This window comes from Heptranchias perlo, chromosome 41 (assembly GCF_035084215.1).
Source record: "Heptranchias perlo isolate sHepPer1 chromosome 41, sHepPer1.hap1, whole genome shotgun sequence".
Taxonomy (NCBI): Eukaryota; Metazoa; Chordata; class Chondrichthyes; order Hexanchiformes; family Hexanchidae; genus Heptranchias; species Heptranchias perlo.
Window position 1 is genome coordinate 2351983 of NC_090365.1, and position 23690 is coordinate 2375672.

At 43.0% G+C, this 23690-nt stretch overlaps 1 protein-coding gene across 2 annotated transcripts in view; it reads left to right on the top strand.

The window, feature by feature from the left end:
- Positions 1–23690, top strand: part of eml2 (EMAP like 2) — a 71149-nt gene that overhangs the window by 22872 nt on the left and 24587 nt on the right. Inside the window, exons 1-10 of one of the 2 annotated variants that reach the window (XM_067974864.1) lie at positions 982–1127; positions 5977–6005; positions 9272–9401; positions 10917–11066; positions 12130–12199; positions 14784–14894; positions 17102–17197; positions 19246–19380; positions 20388–20487; positions 23231–23385. In XM_067974864.1, coding sequence (XP_067830965.1) covers positions 1108–1127; positions 5977–6005; positions 9272–9401; positions 10917–11066; positions 12130–12199; positions 14784–14894; positions 17102–17197; positions 19246–19380; positions 20388–20487; positions 23231–23385 — 996 coding nt within the window. In that variant the 5' untranslated portion in view covers positions 982–1107. Of the gene's footprint in view, positions 1–981; positions 1128–5976; positions 6006–9271; positions 9402–10916; positions 11067–12129; positions 12200–14783; positions 14895–17101; positions 17198–19245; positions 19381–20387; positions 20488–23230; positions 23386–23690 lie in introns of those variants that run through there. The other variant, XM_067974863.1, reaches the window with a different exon arrangement.

Below are 23690 nucleotides of genomic sequence, written 5' to 3' on the forward strand. Positions count from 1 at the left end.
GGGTTACAGAGGCTGTAATCAAGTGTTCGCCTTGGCAGCTTTTACTGTTTTTTAGCACCAATAATCACTAACAAGGTTACAACTATGATACAGCCCCGTCCAGCTGGAGGTCACCTTTATTGTTCGATTAGTTGTAAATTGTCATCTTTGAGCAACTTCTCAGGCAATCAAATGTCAATTTTTGTAAAGTTGTCTCCTTTCCCAAATTGACTATGAGCGCAGGCAGGCAGAAGAGGAAAAGAAGTGGAAAAAGTATGAAATTAGAAGTGTGCAGGGGTGGAAGGCTAGAACAGAGTAAATAATAAAATGCCCTTCTCTAATACCCTGAATGTAGCAAAACATCTTAGGGTGCTTTACAAGGGGTGGGGGTAGGGGTACACCTGAGGAGGAGATGAGGGAGTTAGAGGATGGAAGGGTAGGTTTTAGCAGATTTTCAAGGTGGGGAGAGGTGTGATAAAATAGTTAGAAAAAGATTGAAGTTCTATTTAAAAATAGGACAGAGACATTGGAAGGGGACAGGGGTAGTCAGAGAAGGCAAACACAGGTGAAGTGTAACAATATTTACATTTTTTACAAAATGTATATTGGCATGTCAGTGATTTTTTTAAAAAAGCAGTCATTCTTTGAGCAGCTTTATTGCCAGAGTCCATGAGCCGAAAGCAAACACAAACGACTGGTCAGGCCAGGGAGAGAAAACTTCCCCGGAGCTGCTGGCAGTTGAAGAATTAATGGGGAGGACAATTTGCTAACAAAATTCTAAAGATCACATCAGCCGGTGCTTATTTTTAGATTTGGAAGTTAATAGTAAATTTCAAATGCAAAATGTATTGGTACTGAGTGTACTTTTTATAGTGTGTATATTATACCATGTCCAGGCACATTGGCTGCTTCTACAGTCCTATCAGATAATGCCAATTGGAACACGCCAAAAAGGAAGTGGTGCCTGATTGGCCCAGGAGTCTGGTGTTTTATGTACAGGTTGATTTTAGTTCCCTGTACGTAACAGCCATTCAGCTACAGTGCTGTCAAGTGAAGCAAACAAGTCTTCAGTCCTGGGAACAAGAGTCCAAGCTTCTAGTAACTAGAAATTCTTGACTCCCAATCAAGATGAGGAAAGCAGCCAACAAGTAGGTGCCTCTGCTGTGAATCATGTTTGCTTTCAAACTTCGTAAAATAAAGTTGAATTCAGTCCTGAGAAGTGAAAGAGCTTATTTTTTTCCCCCCTTCTCGAAACTAAAGGAAGTGGCCTCTAACCACTGTCTGGTGATCTTTAACTGCAGAATTCTTTTCATGTTGCTACTTCCAGTTATCTGTTTAACTCCAAATTCAACTTGTGATAAACACAAAATGCTGGAGATGAACAACTGGTCTGCCTGCATCTGAAAGGGAAAAGATTGATTAATGTTTCTTTTCCCAGTGTGTATTTTCAGCATTTTCTGTTTTCAATCCTAATTCAGCTTGTCTCCCAGTACTTGCAGAGACAAGTCTATAAAAGATCAGAGCCAAACTGGGATGTTGGGAGTTGTTCTGTGGTTTTAATATGTGGTTTGATTTCCAAAATTAATCTTTAAAATCAAGACCTTACATGCAGTGTTGACTTTTTTTTGTGTGCAGAATGTAAAATTACTTTCTTCCAGTAAGTGTAAAATTAGCCCCTAATATCAGTTTGCCCAACTTTAGTGCTCAAACCTTTTTTTATAGAATTATGTAGGTGTATTTAAGGGAAAGCCAGATAAGTAGATGAGGGAGAAAGAAATAGAAGGATATGCTGATAGGGCGAGATGGCGGAGGCTCGTGTGGAGCATAAACACCAGCATAGACCAGTTGGGCCGAATGTACAGCATAGAAAAAGGCCATTCGATGTAAAAAAAAATCAGATGCCAACAAATAATACTTGAAACTTCCAGTTGGATCGCTTAGAATGCTAACATATCCAAGTTTTGGATTGGCAAGATGTTATTGATAGTTGGGCATTGGGAGAATGTACTGTGTCCTGCCTGGAGGGTGGGTCTTCAATGGTCCTGTTTGTAGTTCTTAATTCCTTCGTCTGATTACATGGAATCACATAGAATTTACAGCACAAACAGGCCAATCGGCCCAACTGGTCTACGCCAGTGTTTATGCTCCACCTTACTTCATCTCACCTTATCACCATATCCTTCTGTTTGTTTCTCCCTCATGTGTTTATCTAGCTTTCCCATAAATGCATCTATGCTATTCGCCTCAACTACGCCATGTGGTAGTGAGTTGCACATTTTAACCACTCTCTGGGTAAAAAAAATTAGATGACAACATTTAGTTAATGCAGTTTTGTTATTGCTTAAATAGTCACTTTTTTTTGGTAGAATGTATTCAGAAAAAGGATCTTCCACTTGTGACAAGGTTGCGGTGTATTGGAAAACTCAGTCAGAAGGCACAGTTTTAATTGTCGTTAAGTTACATTGCACAATCAAGTTTCCCCATGAATTTCCCAGTCTTTGCTATATTGCATACTCCAATAAGTGAGTACCACAAACACTCCTTTCTGCATCACTGAAGTGCACCCAACCAAGGACTGAATAAAGGCACTAATGGCTGAATCTGTGAAGATCTCTTGGCACTATACCACCATCTCCAAAAGAAATATCACGGCTTAGGTTCGGGAGCTTACTTTAGCAAAATGACCACCTGTTCATGTTTGGTAATGTGACACATGTTTCTATCCCCGTTTGTATGAGTGCAGCTTTCCTAGAAGAGTCACTGATCACTAAGGTCAAGCTGACCTTTTGTTAGTGACGAAGGAGTCGATGATCTTTAGCTCCATCTTGAGGAAAGCAGCTACATACTGCTCTACACAGTATGTATCTCCCATAGGGTACATGTCCGACATGCACAACTGCTGTTGGTTCTAACATGGGGGAACACCTCCAATAAAGATTTAAAAATTCCAAATATGAAAGAAATTCCCAGCAGATCCATCAGAGAAATAATGGATTAACATTTTTGGGTAGAGATCCTTTATCAACATGATGCTCTGAGTATTGGAAAGCATTGCTGAAAGCAACCACTCAGCTGACTGATCACTTCATAGAAGCTATCTGTCTTTAAAATGACCTGTAGCTACCTCCATAAGGAGCATCCTGAACAACCTAAGAGTTATTGACTTAGTTTGATACAGCAAAATGCATCTTATCCCACGGGACTGAGAGAAAAGACCTTTTTAGTGATGCATCTCTCCATACTGAAATGCAAGCCAACTCTTTCACCAGCAAATGATTAATTAACATGCCAGGCCATTGCTCTAGAACAGATTTACGAGCTTAACCCTCAGTACAGTACAGTAAATCCTACTGTGGTGGGTTCTGAATGCTAATGTCAACGATACATTTACTTAGGAGTTGACTTTTTGTGCCAGTTCTGGTTGTTTTTTCTGTTCATCAGTCGCTACATAACTGGAACTTCATACATTCCTACATTATAACAGTGATTAAACTTCAAAAGTACTTCATTGGCTGTAAAGCGCTTTGGAACGTCCTGAGGTCGTGAAAGGTGCTGTATAAGTGCAAGTTCATTCTTCTGCTTTCTTTCATACTCTGAAATATGAGCCAAACCTCCAGGGACCTTTTTAAAATAAACTTTGCAGACAAAATAGTTGTTACACCCACCTAATGCTCTGAGCGTCTTCAACCTTGAGCAATCATAGGAATAAAAGTTACAACATCCTCCTCCACTTTCCCCCAAAATAGGAAAATTATTTCTAATTAATTATTAGCAGACTGAATTTTAAATGGTCTAAATTTTTCAGAATTGCAACAACAGGTTGTATTTACACAGCATCTCTTGTGTGACGAAACTCACCAAACTGCTTTACAGGAGTAGTAGGAAGCAGGAGAGAAGTTGAGGGTGTAACTTGAGTTAAGTTTTGAGTTGAGGGGCTTAGTTGCTGACGGTTCTGTTACCAATCATGGAGCAGAAAGACTGGGGCTGGGGAGAAGGCATGTTAATTGTGGTTGAAGTTCCTGCATGATAATGCCACCATGATATTACCACTGAAATGCACTACTGTTGTAGGGTACAGAAGTGTGTGGTCTTGCCAGCATCACCTGCAGCTCCTAAAATGTAAAAAAAACACCAGCCCTCTCTCCCCACAAGACTCTCTGCAGCCATGTCGACAAAAGGGCCTTTCGCACTCTCTCTGTCTGGAAAAGAATCTGAGTAAAGTTGATGTGGCCGTCAACTGCAGGGAACCCGCGTTATAGGAGCAAATAGCAATGTAATAGCGACTGTAGCCAGTTCTCCAATAGGAGTACTTAATCCAACTTTATGTATAGATATTAACATTAATATCTATAAGAACGGTCTACAGAGTAGGCCATTCAACCCCTCTAGCCTGTTCCTCCATTCAATTAGATCATGGCTGATCTGTATCTTAACTCCATCTACCCGCCTCGGTTCCGTGACACTTTATACCCTCACCGAACAAAAATCTATCAATCTCCGTTTTGAAATTTTCAATTGACCCACCGCCGCAGCCTCAACAGCTTTTTCTTGAGCAGCAAGCGTTTAAAATTTTTGTTGAACTCTTTTGAAAGCTGCACTTGTGATGAGTCTCCCACTTTTAATATGTGAGCATTAAATACATGTTGAAGGCTTTAATTGGAAAACAAAGTTGCCTGTCAGTAGGGCTGTGTAAATGGTAATTACTGAAATATGAAGGTACTGCCTCCAGGCAGGGTGAGGTTTTAATCATGAAACAAGTACCATGCAAAAATAAACAACAAGCAGCTGACTCCCAAAATGTATATGTGGGTAGATTGGTTGCTTTTATTGAGAAATAAATTGAAGGCACTGATGATTAGTAATGTTTCAGTATCTACTCGCATTTCAAGTATATTTGTGCTGCTGTGTTGACGTTTTCTCCCAGAACTGTCGGCAGAGTTGATTCAGAAGTCCTCCTTTCCTATACTTTTTAGTGAGCAGTCCATGAACCCATAGCGGTTTTCTGTGCAGAACAAGGCCACTTGACCCATCGTGTCTGTGCCATCTCTTTGCTAGAACAATCTAGAACTAACCCCATTGTTCGACTCTCTTCCCATATCCCTGTATCTTTCTCTACTTCAAATATTTATCCAATTTTCAATTGAAAGATCAATGATCAACAACAACAACAACAGCTTGCATTGATGTAGCACCTTTTCATAGAGGGGGTTGCAGAGGTAGCAACGGGGAGGCGTCCATTAGATAGAAAGAAAGAACTTGCCTTTCATGACCTCAGGTGACATCCCAAAGCTCTTTGCAGCCAATGGAGTACTTTTGAAATGTAGACACTGTTGCAATGTAGGGAAACGTGGCAGCCAATTTACGCACAGCAAGATCCCACAACAGCAATGTGATGATGACCAGATAATCTGTTTTAGTGATGTTGGTTGAGGGATCAATATTGTCCAGAACACTGGGGAGAACTCCCCTGCTCTTCAAAATAGCGCCATGGGAGTTGCAGAGGTAGCAATGGGGAGGGGTCCATTACTACTGTGGGAGGAGCTGGCGGCATGGAAGAGAGCCAGTGTTGGCCCTATACTGGATTTTCTTTTCTTGTAGCTCCCAAGTGGGTGGTACTCTGGAGAACAGTGCCACCTATCTTGGAGCACCAACTGGGAGGTCTCAACGGTGAGTGAATTGCTGTGCCTCGGAGATCATCTTTGGAGGACTGGAAGGCAAGTAAGATGAACAGTTAAGTTTAATCATGACAAAAAGCAATAGATGTGACTGCAAAGTGTAACCGGAGATAAATCTTTCTTGACAGGAAATGTGTGCATATGCAAAACTTTTAACATTATAGACATAATAAGCTATTGTACAACCAAAACATTCTTGCAAGTCCTTCAGAATTCCTGCTGAAATGATTCACATAAAATGGATTGACTGGACTCTATTGGAATAAGATTTATTTTTGCCTGGATATCTCTTAATTGTTTTCTATTCCTTTCCTTGTTACAGTAAACAGAAGGACTCCATCTTCAGTGCGGGTGAGTGAGACTTTTGTATCTTCAGTTGCCTCCTTGTGAATGCAGAGTGCTGAAAATAGTATCTCCAACAGAGATAGGTACAATGGTTATAATGCCAAGTTGGGGTTTTAAGATGTATCTCAGAATACAGCAACAGCCTGAAGAAATAGCAATGCTTAACACATATAAGCAGCAAGTTGTTATGATCTGGAATTCACTGCCTGAAAGGGCGGTGGAAGCAGATTCAATAATAACTTTCAAAAGGGAATTGGATAAATACTTGAAGGGGAAATTGCAGGGGAATGAGACTAATTGACTAGCTCTTTCAAAGTGACACAGGCTTGATGGGCCAAATGGCCTCCTTCTGTGCTGAGAGATTCTATAAGGAGTTTAGAAGCTTGTACTAAGCAGGAGGCTACTTAAGAACAGTTCATAAATATTAGATTGAATGAACTTTAACTAATGGATACTGCATCAATTGGAAGTCAATCACTAAATGGAATGGACAAATCTTAAAGCAACAGGGTCTGTGGTGGGTGACTCTGGAAGTGAGAGAAACGATTGCATAAGCCATAATTTTATTCACCCTCACTGCCTAAAAAGAATTGCATCAAATTGTTCCAGGGTGCACTCTGCTTAAGACCTTTTGTGGAAAATGATTTGATGCGTGATTATTGAATTTACTGCACTCGCCTTACAAACCTGCTGGGGCACTCACAACGTGCAATGTCAGCTGAAAGCCCTGCCATGCTTTCACTTCACCAATCACTCAGGCTGCTCACCAATCTGACAGTATTGGTTTTGACAGGAGTGCTGGCTGCAGCAGAAACGGTCAATAAAATCCTACTGAGAGCGGGTCAATCGCTGAGATTACTTGTGGCAATTTCCATCCAGGTCCCTGGTGGACCGTTCATAACACGAAACTGCATTTAAATTGGACCGTTTAATGCAAACAGGCCACAGTATTTGCTCATTATCGGCGCATCTAATCCTTGATTTTCCTGAAATGGCTCGTGGACCATGAAATGTTGAAATTCAACAGGTCATACAAGATCATTTCAACTAGTCAATGTTGCCGAAATCAGTAACTGTTCACTTTCCACATCCACAGTTCCCCTCCCCTTCAAAACTATCATCAACTCCCTAAACCTGTCTGCCCCTCTCCTTTTTAGGATGCTCCTTGAAACCTACCTCACTGACCAAGCTTTTGGTCACCTGTCCTAATATCATATGTGGTTTGGTGTTAAATTTTGTCCAGTAAAGCTCCTGTGAAGAGCCTTGGGATTCTTTTCTACATTAAAGGTGATTTATATAAATGCAAGCTTGTTGGCCAGCATCAGCCTCCTCAAAATGCCTACTATTAACCCCGTGTCCTCTCTAGCTACTTTTTTTTTTTATTCGTTCACGGGATGTGGGCGTCGCTGGCAAGGCCGGCATTTATTGCCCATCCCTAATTGCCCTTGAGAAGGTGGTGGTGAGCTGCCTTCTTGAACCGCTGCAGTCCGTGTGGTGACGGTTCTCCCACAGTGCTGTTAGGAAGGGAGTTCCAGGATTTTGACCCAGCGACAATGAAGGAACGGCGATATATTTCCAAGTCGGGATGGTGTGTGACTTGGAGGGGAACGTGCAGGTGGTGTTGTTCCCATGCGCCTGCTGCCCTTGTCCTTCTAGGTGGTAGAGGTCGTGGGTTTGGGAGGTGCTGTCGAAGAAGCCTTGGCGAGTTGCTGCAGTGCATCCTGCCCCATCTCTAACCTCCTTATCCCCCTATAAGATCCTCGAGCGTACCATTATCATTCAACTCCACGTTCAGCTCTCCCGCTTTAGTCTACTTTCTGTCATGATAATGGCCCTGAGACCACCCTGGTCAAAGTGATGAATGACTTCCTTTGTGACTAGAAACTAATTTAGTATGTGCTACTTCTGGACAATAATACACAAGAAGCTCTCCAGCTGAAGACCAGGCAGATAAGGATTGCTCCTCTATTGATTGCTCTGATTTCACACTTTCTGTAAACACTGGCAAAAAATTTGACACAATTGTATCTGCTGTATCTGACGCTATTGGCTAAAATCAATCGTCTACGTCCTTGTGTCTGTCATTAATTAATCTCGTGTAAACTGAAGGAAATGAGCAGCATAGTCCCACACAACGCCTAGAATTTCTGACTTGTTTTTGTTCCTCGTGAAACTTGTTCACCCCATTTTGTTCACTGCGCTTCCTGGTAGTTTGAGGAACCACAGTCATTGCTGCTGTGTGATTGATGGGCGGTATGGGCTAGATCAGTCTGTGCACTACAATGCTACGTTGCAGTTTACACATCTACAGACAAGAACTGAATGCAATCGTGATGCTTGCAAAATTAAAAGATTTTGGATAATTGCAAGACTGGTATATTCTGAACCAGTAACAGTAGCAGCAATAACTTGCATTTATATAGCAACTTTAACATTAAAAACGTCTGCTTAGGAACAGCAGGAGGCCATTCAGCATCTCGAGCCTGATTCTCCATTCAATTAGATCATGGCTGATCTGTATCTCAACTCCATCTACCCACCTTGGTTCCATAACCCTTACCTAACAAAAATCTATCAATCTCAGTTTTGAAATTTTCAATTGACCCCCAGCCTCAACAGCTTTTTGGGGGAGAAAGTTCCAGATTTCCACTCCCCTTTGTGTGAAGAAGTGCTTCCCGACATCACCCCTGAACAGCCTAACTCTAATTTTAAAGTTATGCCCCCTTGTTCTGGACTCCCCGCCCCCCCCCACAACGGAGGAAATAATTTCTCTCTATCTACCCTATCAACTCCTTTAATTATCTTAAACACCTCCATTAGATCACCCCTTAATCTTCTATATTCAAGGAAACAAATTGAGGACAGGTTGCATAGTTTAACTCTCTTAGCCCCAGTATCATTATGGTGAATCTGCTCTGCACCCTCTTCAAGGCCAATATATCCTTCCTGAGGTGCGATGCCCAGAACTGAATGCAGTATCTCCAGATGGGGTCTAACCAGAGTTCTGTACAGATGTAACATAACTTCCACCCTTTTGTATTCCCGCCCTCTTGAGATAAAGGCCAACATTCCATTAGCCTTTTACATTTGTTTTGTACCTGTCCCACTATCTTTTAGTGATTTCTGCTCACAGAGGAGACAGTAGTGGGAAATGTTAAGAGAAATGACCCCAAAAAAGCATGGGTGATAAACCAGATCAGGATAGTTTTCAGGACTCAATGGCTGGCTACTGTGTGTCTCACCCTCTTGTATTTTTGTTCCGTGCCTTGTAGAGGAGGGATACGTGAAGATGTACCTGCGTGGTCGCCCCATCACTATGCACATGCCACAGGCATTGACTGGATCGTACAAGTTGCAGGCTGCTGCCGAGCTGCCGGCACACAAACTGAAGATGGAATGGGTGTATCCTCCGCGTTAGCAAATCTATAACAAATTTTTCTTCTTATGACTTTGCAATATGTAACACTGCATGGAGTGGTTTGTTGCTGATTTTTGATTCTTGCTCCCCATTCTGGCGAGTTCCTGAATTCAGCAGCAATATGTGAACGGGGCCAGAATATTCTGCAATTAGCATTCGGGCTCTCAAATTGCCCTAGTCGGTAAGGAGTCTCTCCTGCTCTAAAGAAGAGAATCTCTTATGAGACCTGAACCCCCTCCTCCAGCACAAAAATTAACTCTTAAAAATAATCTAATTAAAAAGGATATAGTTTACGTTGGCCACCCAGTGGACTCGCACCAAATTCCCCACACTTTTTTTAATACAAGTGTTAATCCATAGCATAAAGAGAAACTTCATATGAGCACATTGTGTACCTATGGGGACAGTCTTAATCTGTACTTTGTAATACAGAATGGGGGAACTAACAACCTTGAAGAGTAGGATCTGAGTATTTTTAAAGCATAAATACCTTTTCTATTTTAACCCCCCCCCACCCCAAGTAATGCCTTGTCTGCATTACTGGGATAAGAAATCTTAGATAAGCATCCCTGGATCTAATCCTTTTCCAAAAACAGTGAGTGACACCTTTTGATTAATTGCACTTTCACCACTGCACAGTGGTGCTGCTGTGGGAAGGCTCCAAGAGGCCAGGCACTGGGAGTTGTTGCCCAGACGATTTTACTTATCCCTCCTGGTAGCTGCCTCGATCAGTATTCTTGGACAGCTGATTGCAGATTACCTAACCACTTCCTCTGCCACAAAAGGTTCTTTGCCTGAGAAGTCCACAAGAGATGGGTTAGGAGAAAGTTTTTTAAAAAACCAACATGGCATAAAATCTTTTTTTTAAAAAAGACAGTATCTTGGGTTTCCAGCTAACTCAATTGGCAAACATAGCACCTAATGTACTAAGCCATTCACATTGGAAACCCCTTGGTTCAATCCCTAATCTGTATTGAGATAGCTGATCTCAGCATGGGGTAGGGTTACGATGCTCCAGTTTGCCTGGGCACCCTTGGGCCAGTAAGGTTAAAAATCGGCCAGCGTGCGCACATCTGGTCTCTCCTGGGGAAAGTACATCTATCTGGCCATCAGGTGATAGATGAGCTGATCAGACTTGGTCTCGATGCCCCTGTTGTTTGCCGTCACTCAAATGTCTATGCTAATGCACGAAGAATGGCCACTTGGCCGGTATCCATACATCCCAGCATGAATTGGCAACTTCGGGAAAGGAGGGTAAGAAACTTCCCTTACCGTCACTTGAAGAGACTGATTATCAAAATCCTAATTGGAGGTCATGTTTTTGTTCTTTATAGGTTTCATCTGTTCTTTGTTAAATGTCACCAGTTTAATTACCACTTTGTGAGTTTGACCGCACATGGATTGCAGATTCTAGTGCACATTGTGCTCTACACAGTTAAGTGTTGTTATACAGTGGCTTATAGTCCTCTCGTATAGATGGCCTTAATCAATCCCTCCAGGTATGGTTATCGTGGGCGCGATTGCCGTTCCAACCTTTATCTCCTGCCGACAGGTGAGATTGTTTACTTCATCGCATCAGTCGTTGTGTTGTATAACGTTGAGGAGCAGCTACAACGTCACTACCTCGGACACAATGACGATGTGAAATGGTGAGTAACACATCATTCTCTAGATTAGAGCTTGATATAGTAACGTACCTTTTCTGTACAGTAGGGCTCAGTGCAGTAATGTATCTTTCTCTACGTTAGGGCTTGGTTTAATAACACGCCCTTCTCTACAGTAGGACTTGATGTAGCAACATGCCTTTCTTCAAAGACAATCACTGAGGTGACTTGATCCCATTTCCCATTTGGTAACCCACTAAAAGTTTGCTTCTAGCTCAAGCTTATTCCTGTTCTCAACACACTGCTGTTAAAGTTTACCAAACTTTCATGTATTAGAAATTTTGTGATGGTGATAGGCTGGTGGAAGACTGAGCATCAGCAAAATGATTCTCCAAGGTGAGGAGTGTCAGCTACTGACTTAAGGGCATCTTGCCTGGAAGTAATTGAGGGGAGGAAGGAAAGAAAATTGCAATTCTACCAAGTTTTTGATCTGCGTGATGAAAACGGGGTAGCCAGTGGTTGATGTATAATTTGCAGAACAACATTATTCCAGAGAATTTGCTGAGCTCCAGGTGATTTGTTAGGGTATAAAATGGCAATAGTAGCCAGGGCACTCGAGTGTCTCAGGACAGGTCTTGCTGCACTGGCTTCTCTCGCTCATGCTCTCCATGTTTCTCTGCTGACCCGGTTCAGCCTCTGAGCATGTGGACACCGTGCATTGAATGCGCTGTCCTGTACTCGCTTTAACACAGTGACCACTTCATGTGCCCATTACTGTTTTTGAGCAAAATCTGGCTATCCGGGGAATTCACAGGATTTCTTGAGGAAGGTGAAGCTTCAACAAATTTCCTTGGGGTGTCTCGGTCTCGGTCTCTGTCGATAGCAAAACATTGTCATGTAAAGAGACAAACAAAGGGAAAGGAACAATGTGTTAAATGGAAACATGAATGGTACATAGAATAGAGTAATATGTAATTGGTGGACCCTATCACACTGCCCTGCGTCCAGTCTCTGAGCCTTATTTTGGCCCTGGTACTATTTTTGAAGAGGAACAAAAGGCCAACATAGTGATTCATCGGTCTTTTTATTCCTAATCTCTCTTTCTCAGCCTTGCAGTACATCCTGATAGAGTCACCATGGCAACAGGACAGGTGGCAGGAACCACAAAAGATGGAAAGGTTTGTATATATTCAAATTTAATTTTAATTAGTCAAATACAGAAGGTAAATTTTCCTGTTATTCCATCTCCTCCCGTGTAGCATGCGCCGAAGAAAGGTCCCATTATCTCAAGCTGTTGCTTCACTGCAGCAAGGGAGAGGAAAGCTGCAGAGCACTCAACTAGTGTGTCTTAGTGTCCTGTCTAAGAGCAGTGGAGATGTGGGAACAGATTACTTTGGCACCTGCTGGGTTGGTAGATTATGCAAGGCAGAGAGAGGGTTGGGGGACAAACGGAGGTGGGGAAAAAATCATGTGAAATAACTCCAGCAGCAAACAGTTCATAGTCATAGAACCGTACAGCACAGAGGGATGCCATTCGGCCCATCGTGCCTGTGCTGACTCTTGAGTGACACTGCATTGATTAATTCCTTCATAAAAGGAATGCAATAAAATATGGGGAATAGATTTCAAGATCACAAGGACAGTAACAGGCTCAGATCATCCATGGGATAGGATAGTCCTTTACCCCTAGGGTGTGGGTGATGGAGGTGGAGTGGAAGGTTTGTCTGTGGAGGGGCAGTTGACCAGGATTAATGAGTGTGAGGATGGATAAGTGTTCTGCACTTTTGCTTGACTAACTTTTTGGGGGTCAGGGATGATTTTATGCAGAACCTTCCCTAAAGGGAATAAATAGATGGCATAGATTGGACACGACCTGTGGAAGGAGCAGGCTTGATGGGCTGAATGGCCTATTCTCACGCCGTGCTTCTTTGCAAATAAACCAGAGTCTGAGAAACTGGAAAAGAAAAGTTCTTTCAGAGAAAGAAAGAAAGAACTTGCATTTATAGAGTGCCTTTCGTGACCTCAGGACGTCCCAAAGCGCTTTACAGCGAATGAAGTACTTGTGAAGTGTAGTCACTGTTGGAATGTAGAAAACATGGCAGCCAATTTGCGCACAGCAAGGTTCCAAAAACAGCAATTAAAGAAATGACCAGATCATCTATTTTAGTGATGTTGGTTGAGAGATAAATATTGGCCAGGACTTTGGGGAGAACTCCCCTCCTCTTCTTCCAATAGTGCCATGGGATCTTTTAGGCCACCGAAGAGGGCAGATGGGGCCTCGGTTTAACATCTCATCCAAAAGACATAGGAATTCCTAACGTAGAAATGCACAAACCGGAAGAGATTGTCAAGATCTGTGTCGCTGGTCCCAAAATTCAAAAAATGTCAAAACTACTCTCATACATCTCAATCACTGTCTCTGGCAAATATTTATTCAGTTCCGTCATGAATTTCTTGATAATTTCCAGCTCCTGCGGACAGTCTGATCCATATATTCACAGCCCTTTGTGTAAAAGAGCTAAATTAGAACAGTTCAACATCCCTGTCCCGAGCGCGAGTCCGTGACCATGGCTGTAGCGTTTGTGATCATGGAAAACAAATTGGAGATCGATTTATCTTGATTGTTAAGATGGGAAGTTTAGCTCAGGTGATGTCAACTAACATTGTTGAACAGTCACTGTTTGCCTTTTGATTTATTTGTTTGTTTTTGAATAGAGATCATTCAACACTGACTTTTTTTAAAAGGGCCAATTTTTAGAATTTTTTTTCCCCCCCGTGACCATCTATCCACCTCCTCCTTTTTCACCAGTTTATAGTTCCATGTGTACAAGGTACCCTACAATGTCGTCTGAGTGACGCCCTAGACAACGGGATTTGATGGGCTATTCGACCACGGAGGGAGTCATAGCTGGGGCCAGTCGTCATCCGACAATTTCACACGAGCATTTCCAACAATGGTCACTGGATAGCAATCGAGTGGGTAGTCTGGCTGTGTTTTTTCCCTACCCAGGGTCACTGAGCCCAATTGTAGTGCTCCTGTTATCAATTATATAAATCAGGTGACAACACAAACCAGAGATTGAACCTGGGATCGCCTTGGTTTGTGCGGCTCAGCTACTTGCTGCTGAAGCATAAGATGACTGAAGCTTTTTTCCTGCCATATTTTCACAATATCAATCTGTCCCTGCGGTTTCAGGTTATCTACCATTGTCGCAGAAAGCACTATTTTCCCTTTAGAAGGGTGGGCAGACAGACAGAGTGTTCCCAGACCTCCTGAAGTCAGCATGTACGAAACTAGAAGCACAATCTCTTGTCAGCAGTATGGCCCATTGAATTGCTGTGATGCTGCTTGTTCCAACCATTGTGTTATGCCACAAAAGAAAACTGGGGGGGAGAAATAGTTATGGGGGGAAAAGAGTGGCTTGTTAATTTGTTGCACTGAGTAGATGATCTCTGAGTTACAAAAGTATTTAGGGATCATTTTCTGGTCACATCAGCAATTCCCACAGACCTCCTGAGTTGTCTTTTATCTATTCAGGTTGTCACTCTGTCAGTTCTATTTTTGGAAAAGTATTGTGTTTGCACTCTGGTAACTTCTGTCTACAGGGAAAGATTTTCTCTGTTCATTAACCATAGTGGAATCAATAATGAGTATCAAAACACGTTTACAATTTCACTACAAAGAGCAGGCAGAGGAAATCCTCCCCCTATATAATTTAAAGACAAGTTTAAAGAACTTTTTCCATCCCCCCCTCCTGACAGCAACTGCCGCCTCATGTTCGCATCTGGGACTCTGTGAGCCTGAACACCCTGCACGTGATTGGATTGGGGGTCTTCGATCGAGCCATTTCTTGTGTATCCTTCTCCAAGTCTGTAAGTCTGTTTCTTTTATTCTTTTTGAGTCCATTTGGTGCACGGAGGAATTATTCCTGTGTTGGGGATGTTTCTACCTGGGTGTCCGCGTATAGCCTCTGTGTACTAGGGCTAAAAATTCCACGCCGACCATCTGAAATCTGAACCGAAGCCACTTTGCAATGTCGCAAAAGTGGGAGTATAACTTGGGGGGGGTGGGGGGCAGAACTGGTCTGACGCTGGAATACACTGTCGAGCAGTGTGGGATCCTTTCCAGCTAACTGTTTCTCAGTACTTAGGCTTGTCGCTGTGTAAATTAGAATTCTTGTGTAATGTGAAAAGTACCCAGGCAACCCATTAAAGCTATTGGGCACTTTAGAATTTTGTCTGTTTTAATACCTCAAGAACACACTCATCCTTCTGCATTAGAATCATATAATAATACAGCACAGAAGGAGGCCATTCGGCCCATCATGCCTGTGCCAGCTCTTTGAAAGAGCTATCCAATTAGTCCCACTCCCCCTGCTCTTTCCCCATAGCCCTGCAATTTTTTTCCCCTTCAAGTACATATCCAATTCTCCTTTTTTGAAAGTTAGAATTTGATCTGTATCCACCACCTTTTCAGGCAGTGCATTCCAGATCATCATAACTGCTCGTTTTTTAAAAGAAAAATTAATTCTCCTCATCTCCCCTCCGGTTCTTTTTGCCAATTACCTTAAATCTGTCCACTGGTTACTGACCTTCCTGCCAGTGGAAACGGTTTCTCCTAACATTAAACTAAAGTTACTGGCTGTGATTGTGTGTGCACACCAGGCTCTTTCTTGGCAGGCACAGTATGATTCACAGCCAGCAATATAACTCTGGTCTTTCCAGCTGTGCTTTGCACTCTAGTGGTCTTTGACTAGTACTACAGCCTAACTCTTTAAGGAAAGCAACACTTGTCCAAAATTTTACGGTACAGCTGTTGAAGTGTACAACAAAGAACATGCTTCGCAGAACAGACCGGAAAAGGGGGCTCCAAGACAATGAGTGTTATGGAAGGTAGAGGAACAGTATAATGACCTGTGTCCCCCCCCCCCCCCACAAATTGTAATTTGTACACTAGGAGCCTGATTTCTTCACTGCACTGATTCAAAATCATAGGAACAGGAGTAGGCCATTCAGCCCCTCGAGCCTGTTCCGCCATTCAGTTAGATCATGGCTGATCTGTATCTCAACTCAATCTACCTGCCTTGGTTCCGTAACCCTTAATACCCTTACCCAACAAAAATCAATCGATCTCAGTCAATTGACACCCAGCCTCACAGCTTTTTTTTTCCAAGAGGAGAGGAGAGTTCCAGATTTCTATTACCCTTTGTGAAGAAGTGCTTCCAGACATCACCCTAGAACGGCCTACCTCTAATTTTAAGGTTATGCCCCCTCATTCTGGACTCGCTGCTTTCAATGGCGATCGTTCAGAATAATTCCCATCAGTGACTGAATGGAGTGGCCTGACAACGAGGCGGAGGAAACTGATGTGTTTCCTCCGAATTGGAGGAGCGTAGAGATCTCGGAGGGTTGTAGGGCTGGAGGAGGTTAGAGATAGGGAGGGGGCGAGGCCATTGAAAATAAGGATGAGAATTTTTAAAAATTGAGGCATTGCCGGACTGGGAGCCAATGTAGGTCAGCGCGCACCAGGGCAATGGGGGAATGGGAACTTCCTCTAACTCTGACTTCCTGGCTGAGATCTACAACTCTGCCTGTGGACAGTTGGTGATAGGGATGAGCTTTAATCTCTCCAGTTGGCAGCAAAACGAGTCCATACCTGCAGTGACTCCGCACATCCCTGAAGATCGGCATAGGAGTCATAGCTGTTAGTGAGGCCTTGTCATAATAACCCAGTCACCATGGCACAGTTATCGGATAAATAAGTTACTGATCATAGATTGTACTGATGCTTTGGTGAGAGCCTTTTTTTGTTGTTCAATACACTGGTGAACAAATCAGTCACTGGATTTTGAGATTAAAAAGTGTTGAAAATCTGAAATGAAGAGAAGTCTTGCTGAAAATTCACAGTAGCTCAATCAGACATGAAAGAGAAAGATGGATTACCGAACCTAAACCATGCCCATGGTGTTTATTTTTGCACTCTTTCAAAGGCTGCTGGATTGGTGGTGTATTTCCACCTGTTTTTTTATATTGAATTTGGCGAGCCTCGTACAGTAACCGATATTTTGTTTCATTAACAGAATGGAGGAGCTCATCTGTGTGCAGTGGATGATTCCAATGAACACATCCTCTCCGTATGGGACTGGCAGAAAGAAGGAAAATTGGCTGACGTAAAGGTAGGATGCCATTTTTGGATGGCTGTTTTCACCAGGCGATTTGTTTTAAATGCTAATCTCGGAGAGCGGGCTAGTTCAGACCAGCTCCTCTCAGAGAAAGACTTGCATTTATGTAGCACCTTTCATGACCTCTGTGCTTTACAGCCAATGAAATACCTTTTGGAGTGTAGTCGTTGTTGTAATGTAGGACTGGCAGCTGGTTACCTTTAAACCTGTGCCTGTTTTTGAAGTAATTTTTTTGGGGGGAATAAACAGGCCAATTCACCAATTGGGCATTGGGAAGCCATGGTGCAGAAGGTCCTGCAATGACGGGTGGTCCTATGTGGAAGGGCCATTAGCAATACGGATTTTTTTTTTCCTGGCTTCCCTTGAAGTGCCCATTTTAAATGAGCGCTGAGCATCTGCAGCATTGCTCGAATGCTTCAGGCACCTTTTTATTGGTGCTTGTTTCTAATTATCATAGGTACAGCACAGGAGGAGGCCATTAGGCCTGTCGTGCCTGTGCCAGCTCTTTGAAAGAGCTATCCAATTAGTCCCATAGCCCTGTAAATTTTTCCCCTTCAAGTATTTATCCAATTCCCTTTTGAAAGTTACTATTGAATCTGCTTCCACCACCCTTTCAGGCAGCGCATTCCAAATCGTAACAACTCGCTGCGTTTAAAAAAAATGTTTCCTCATGTCCCCTCTGGCTCTTTTGCTGATCACCTTAATTATCACATGAATCATTATCTTGTTGAGTCTTGGCACAATGGATGAGCACTTTGAACCTTCTCAATGTGCTACTGGGTCACATTGCAATGTGTTGTGCGCATCAGACATGGAGTAGGCCTGAGGCCTCTCCATCCAGTAATGTTGTTCCTTCAGGTGTCAGGGACCACATTATCTGCCTCAGTGTTTCCACTTTGACTTGTGCAGCTGAACGGTCAGATTATTATTTTATTTCTCTAGAACCTGGCTTTTGTTGAAAGTAGTTTTTAAAGGTGAAAGAGTTCAATTATTTTCCCCCACACACACTAGTAATAGTTTTCTTATTTTTGTTAGGCAAATAAAACCAAGAAGTAGTCTCTAATATTGTCTGGTTTTATGCCTGCTATACCTCGGCTTTGTTGACCCAAGTAAGTGAGTAAATCGCACAGATACATACAGACACTGCATTTTAACTGCTGTAGATTGGGATTTTACAGTGGCAAATAGGAAAGCACTTTGTGCATCTACGGTGGCACCTAGAGACAGGTCATAAATCCTTTTGTTTGGATTGTAACATTCCAATTGATCACCCAAGAAAACCTTGTTGCAACCAACCGGATACATGAGAATACTAGAGTGCATTACATGGAGTGCAGAACAATCTACTGAACACAGATGGAGGGATCTGAGGGAGTTATCAACATACGAAAATAGTGAGAAAAGATCAGGCCCTTCGATGCTCACTCTATTGTGGAATGTACTTCCTGAAAGGGCGGTGGAAGCAGATTCAATGGTAACTTTCAAAAGGGAATTGGATAAATGCTTTAAAAGGTTGTAGGGGAGTGGGACTAATTGGATAACTCTTTCAAAGAGCTGGCACAAGCACAGTGGGCTGAATGGCCTCCTTCTGTGCTCTATGATTCCACTCATTAAATGATGCAACTTCACTTCATTCACCACCGCCCCCCATTACTAGTAATGCTAACTCTTGGGGGAGGCAAAAAAAAACTGTCCAATTTCAGGAAAAACTGGGACATCCCTTCTCCAGTCCTACAGGTAATCAAGCAAGTTGAAGGAACCATGGTTACCCATGAGTTGATGAGCTGCTTCAGCTGCTAACAAACATGCTGTGACTGTCTGCTTTTAGTGAAATATATCTCCTGTGGCACATGTACCAATGTATGCAAGCATGTGATATAAACTGGTTACGGTGTCTTGGTTTAGGGTGAAGTTACAGCTTCTCGGTTAGTAACGGAACAATGGGCACAAGGTGACTAGAGGGCAGTAAGTTGGGTTTCTCTGTGACTTGGTCCTAGTCTAAGGGGCACCTCTCTAACCGCTGTTTGCTTCTCTTTTTGCAGTGTTCCAACGAGTCTGTGCTGGCAGCAAGCTTCCACCCAACTGAAGCCAATCTCATCATCACTTGTGGCAAATCCCATATTCACTTCTGGACAATGGAAGGCATCACTCTCTCCAAGAAGCAGGGCATTTTTGAGGTGAACAACATTGCTTTACCAAATTGCGTTGGCAGGTGAGGGGGGGCTGATGGAAAAATGATGGAGGGCCTTTGTTAAGTTCAGTACAGATTGACGGGAAGTGTAAAGGGCAGCAGTTCTTCAGAGCAATTTAGCTGTCGTTTGAGAAATTTATTGGGGAAAAAATAAATCTGTAAAATTCAATAGGTTTAATTCCCTCTGGGGTATTGGTAGCTCATCTGGGGCGTTCTGCCTTTCAACAGATGGACCAGGACGGGTGACACTGAAGCTCTCTTGCAGATGCAGTGTGCCTGCCCGCTCCCGTAAATGGCCACGTCGCCGGGATTTGGGACGTGATCTCTGACTTGGGATTAGGGCAGACGGGAGCTCTGCTCTGCCACACTTGTTCCAGTGGACTGAACCCCCTCAGGAATTTAGAGTCCCGGGTTTCCGTTGATGAGAGACACCGTTAGCTTACTGAAACTGACCGAGCGATTTACATAAGAAAAGAGTATTGGGGACAACCCTGAACTGTAACATCTTGTAAGTGTGTTTTTAAATAAAGCATAATCTGTGTGCCTCCCTATGGCTTGGAAAGACGATCGACTGTGTAGGAGTCATTGCTTTCCCACATTCCATCAGCCAAGATAATACAAGATACAGGCAAGGAAGAGAGAGGGAGTCTCGCACAGAGGGGACATGGGAATGTGAGGGTGATAAGAATTGTATGTGAATAGGGAGAAGAATTGCCAGGAAAATGCAGCAGAATTGTAGATGTGCAGATGCCTCCTGGCTCTGCTTATGCTGCTGAACCTTCACACCCAGTGAGTTAGAAAATTTAGAGTGTTTAAAAGTTAATATTTTATTGGCTAAATAAGTCATTTCCCGCACAGGGGCTGGCAGTTTGCTGAGGTCAAATTCCATGATTTATCATCAGTTGCCTTTTCTATAGCTGCCTTATTTTTAACCACATTGTAATAAAGCTTCAGCATCACTTTAACTATTTTTTAAAAAATAATGTTTTTCAGAAGCAAGAAAAACCCAAATACATTCTATGTTTGACTTTCTCTGAGAACGGGGACGTGATCACTGGCGACTCCAGCGGAAATCTGATCATCTGGGGAAAAGGTGAGGAAGTTGCTTGTAACCTGTTCTGCAATTTTAACATTCATGGGCCCGCTTTCTCCCCTGAAATTTGTCAAATACACGAGGAAGAAAGACTTGCATTTATATAACGCCTTTCATGACCTCTGGACGCCCCAAAGTGCTTTACATCCAATCATCTTTTTGAAGTGTAGTCACTGCTGTTACGTAGGAAACGCGGCCGTCAATTTGCGCACAGCAAGATCCCACAAACAGCAATGAAATAATCGGTTAATCCATTTTTGTTACGTTGGTTGAGGGATAAATATTGGCCAGGACAATGGGGAGAACTCCCCAGCTCTTTTTCGAAGTAGTGCCGTGGGATCTTTCACATCCACCTGAGATGGCAGATGAGGCCTCGGTTTATCATCTCATCTGAAAGACCACACTTCCGACCGTGCAGCACTCCCTCGGTACTGCACTGAAGTATCAGTCTGGATTATGTGCTCAAGTCTCTGGAGTTGGGTTTCGACCCGTAACCTTCTGACTCTGAGGCGAGAGCGCTACCCGGTGAGCCATGGCTGACACCTGAAATTAGTACTACTTGAATCAAAACTGCACTGCTGGCTTTTAACATAAAAACAATTAAATGCTGTTATTACACAGCAGTTTGGTTAGCATCTGAAAGACCAGTTAATGTTTAGGATGTAAACGTTCATTATTCTGAAGAGACATACTCAAAGTGCAAGTGGGTTACCAGGGCTAAAAGTTAAATTATGAGGACAGGTTGCATAGACTAGGATTTCTTCCCTTGCATATAGAAGATTAAGGGGTGATCTAATTGAGGTGTTTAAGATGATTAAAGTAGTTAATAGGGTGGATAGAGAGAAACTATTTCCTCTGGTTGGGGGGGGAAGTCCAGAACAAGGGAGCATAACCTTAAAATTAGAGCCAGGCCGTTCAGGGGTGATGTCAGGAAACACTTCTTCACACAAAGGGGAGTGGAAATCTGGAACTCTTTTTCTCTTTTTTTTTTCCCCCCCACCCCACCAAAAAGAAAGCTGTTGAGGCTGGGGGTCAATTGAAAATTTCAAGGGAAAGGGTTATGGAACCAAGGCGGGTAGATTGAGTTGAGATACAGATCAGCCATGATCTAATTGAATGACGGAACAGGCTCGAGGGGCTGAATGGCCTCCTCCTGTTTCTATGTTCTGATTCACAAGTACTATAATATTAGTGCTGTACTGCAATGTTGCCAGGAGATGGCATAGGTCAGTTTACAGAGCACGAGCGCTGCTTGGTGGGTGAATGTTTGTACTGCAAGAGTACAAATGTGAAAAATTCCTCCTCCAATTCTGATAACTATTTTAGATCCTGCTCGATATAAGTATTGTAGGGTGATGATGAGGTTAATATTGATTCAAGGTGACCACTCGCATTCCATCAAAATTTTTCCTGTTGTCACCTAGACCCTTGTATTAGATTACAACCAGTAACGAAAAGGCACCTACTGAATCTCACCAGGTATGGAATTGCCTTCTACCAAAAGGATAGAGAGGCACCTGAGCTTTTGTTTCCTTGCCATTGTGGCAAGTGATTTGATGCCGGGTGACAGCATGTGACAAATCTCAAATGTGCAATGAGCCGTACATGGTATGAATTGACTGCCCAAATACTGCAATTATTGCATCAAAAGCACTGGAGGTGATGAAAATGCCAGTTTCTGAGCCATAACCAATCGTTCGCCCTACTTGGCATCAAATCATTCCATAATTTGCCTGTTTTCATACCCTTCTGATGCGTGGGTAAGCTGTGCACATTGTCAGTAAAGTGCTTCCCACTCATTGTAACGATGTAGTGTCAGCGCTGGGAAGCACTACATCGTTACAATGAATGGAGCCACTAACACTTTTTTTAAAAATAAAATTGTTCTTGGGGATGTAGGTGATGTGGGCAAGGCTGCATATATTGCCCATCCCTAGTTGCTCCGAGAAGGTGGGGGCCTCCTCCTTAAACCGCTGCAGTCTTGTAGTGATGGTGCTCCCACAATCCACAATGCTGTTAAGTAGGGAATTCCAGGATTCTGACCCAGCGACAACGAAGGAACGGCACCATATGCTCAAGTCAGGATGGTGTCTAACTTAGAGGGGAACTTGGAGGTTTTAGTGTTCCCACACATTGGTGCTGCTGGTTTTTGGTGGTAGAGGTCGAAGGGAAGGGAGGTGCTGACTAATTCTGACCTCTTGCGCTGCCCCGATTTTCATTGTTCCACCTTTGGCGGCAGTGCCTACAGCTGCCTAGGCCCTAAGAATTCCCTTGCTAAGCTCCGCCGTCTTTCTATCTCTTATCCTTTTAAGATGCTCCTAAAAAGCTACTTCTTTGACCAAGCACCTGTCCTAATATCCTAAGTGGCTTGGTGTCAAATTTAGTCTGATTACGTTCCTGTGAAGCGCCTTGGAACGTTTTACCACATTAAAGGCACTGTGTAAATGCAAGGTGGTGGTGTAGTAAACTTGGGTTTATTGCCTTTCTTTAATTGGTATAATATAATTTCAAACTGATAACTTTAATGAAAGAATGTCTCTTTAGCTTTGCACATGGAGGCGAATATACTTCTGTTTCCATGCAGTGATGCATCTTTGTTTTATAGGATATAGTTTGATGTTCTCTGAATTGTTCTGTTACTGTCTTGTTTACCGACTTTTCGATATGTTGTCCTAGGTTTCTAACCTGCTACAAGATGATTTTTCTTCTAGTATGTAATCTTTTCTGTGGTCATTGGTTGTAGGAACAAACCGGATCAGCTCTGCAGTTCAGGGGGCTCACGAAGGGGGTATATTCAGCCTCTGCATGCTGAATGATGGCACGCTAGTATCGGGTGGAGGGAAGGACCGCAGGGTCGTCCTCTGGGACAGGCAGTACCACAAACTTCAAGAAACAGAGGTGAATAGCAAATTTGGTTGGACGCTTGCAGCTTTGGATAACCATTAGTGGATGTGAGATTTTGTAAGTATGGGACTATGATGCAGACGAGGCACAGTTGCCTGTGCCCCACGTGGCTGACCTCGGCCCATGATGTGAGGGCGGTTTATTTCAATATTCTTGACGCACTCCTGACATTTCCTGTACTGGAAGTACCCACGGAGGGTTGCAGCTGGATTGTCAGGCACTGTGCACATTGGCACAAAGTAAAGAAAGATTTCCATTTATGTAGCATCTCTCTCGATCTCTGGACCTCCCAAAGCGCA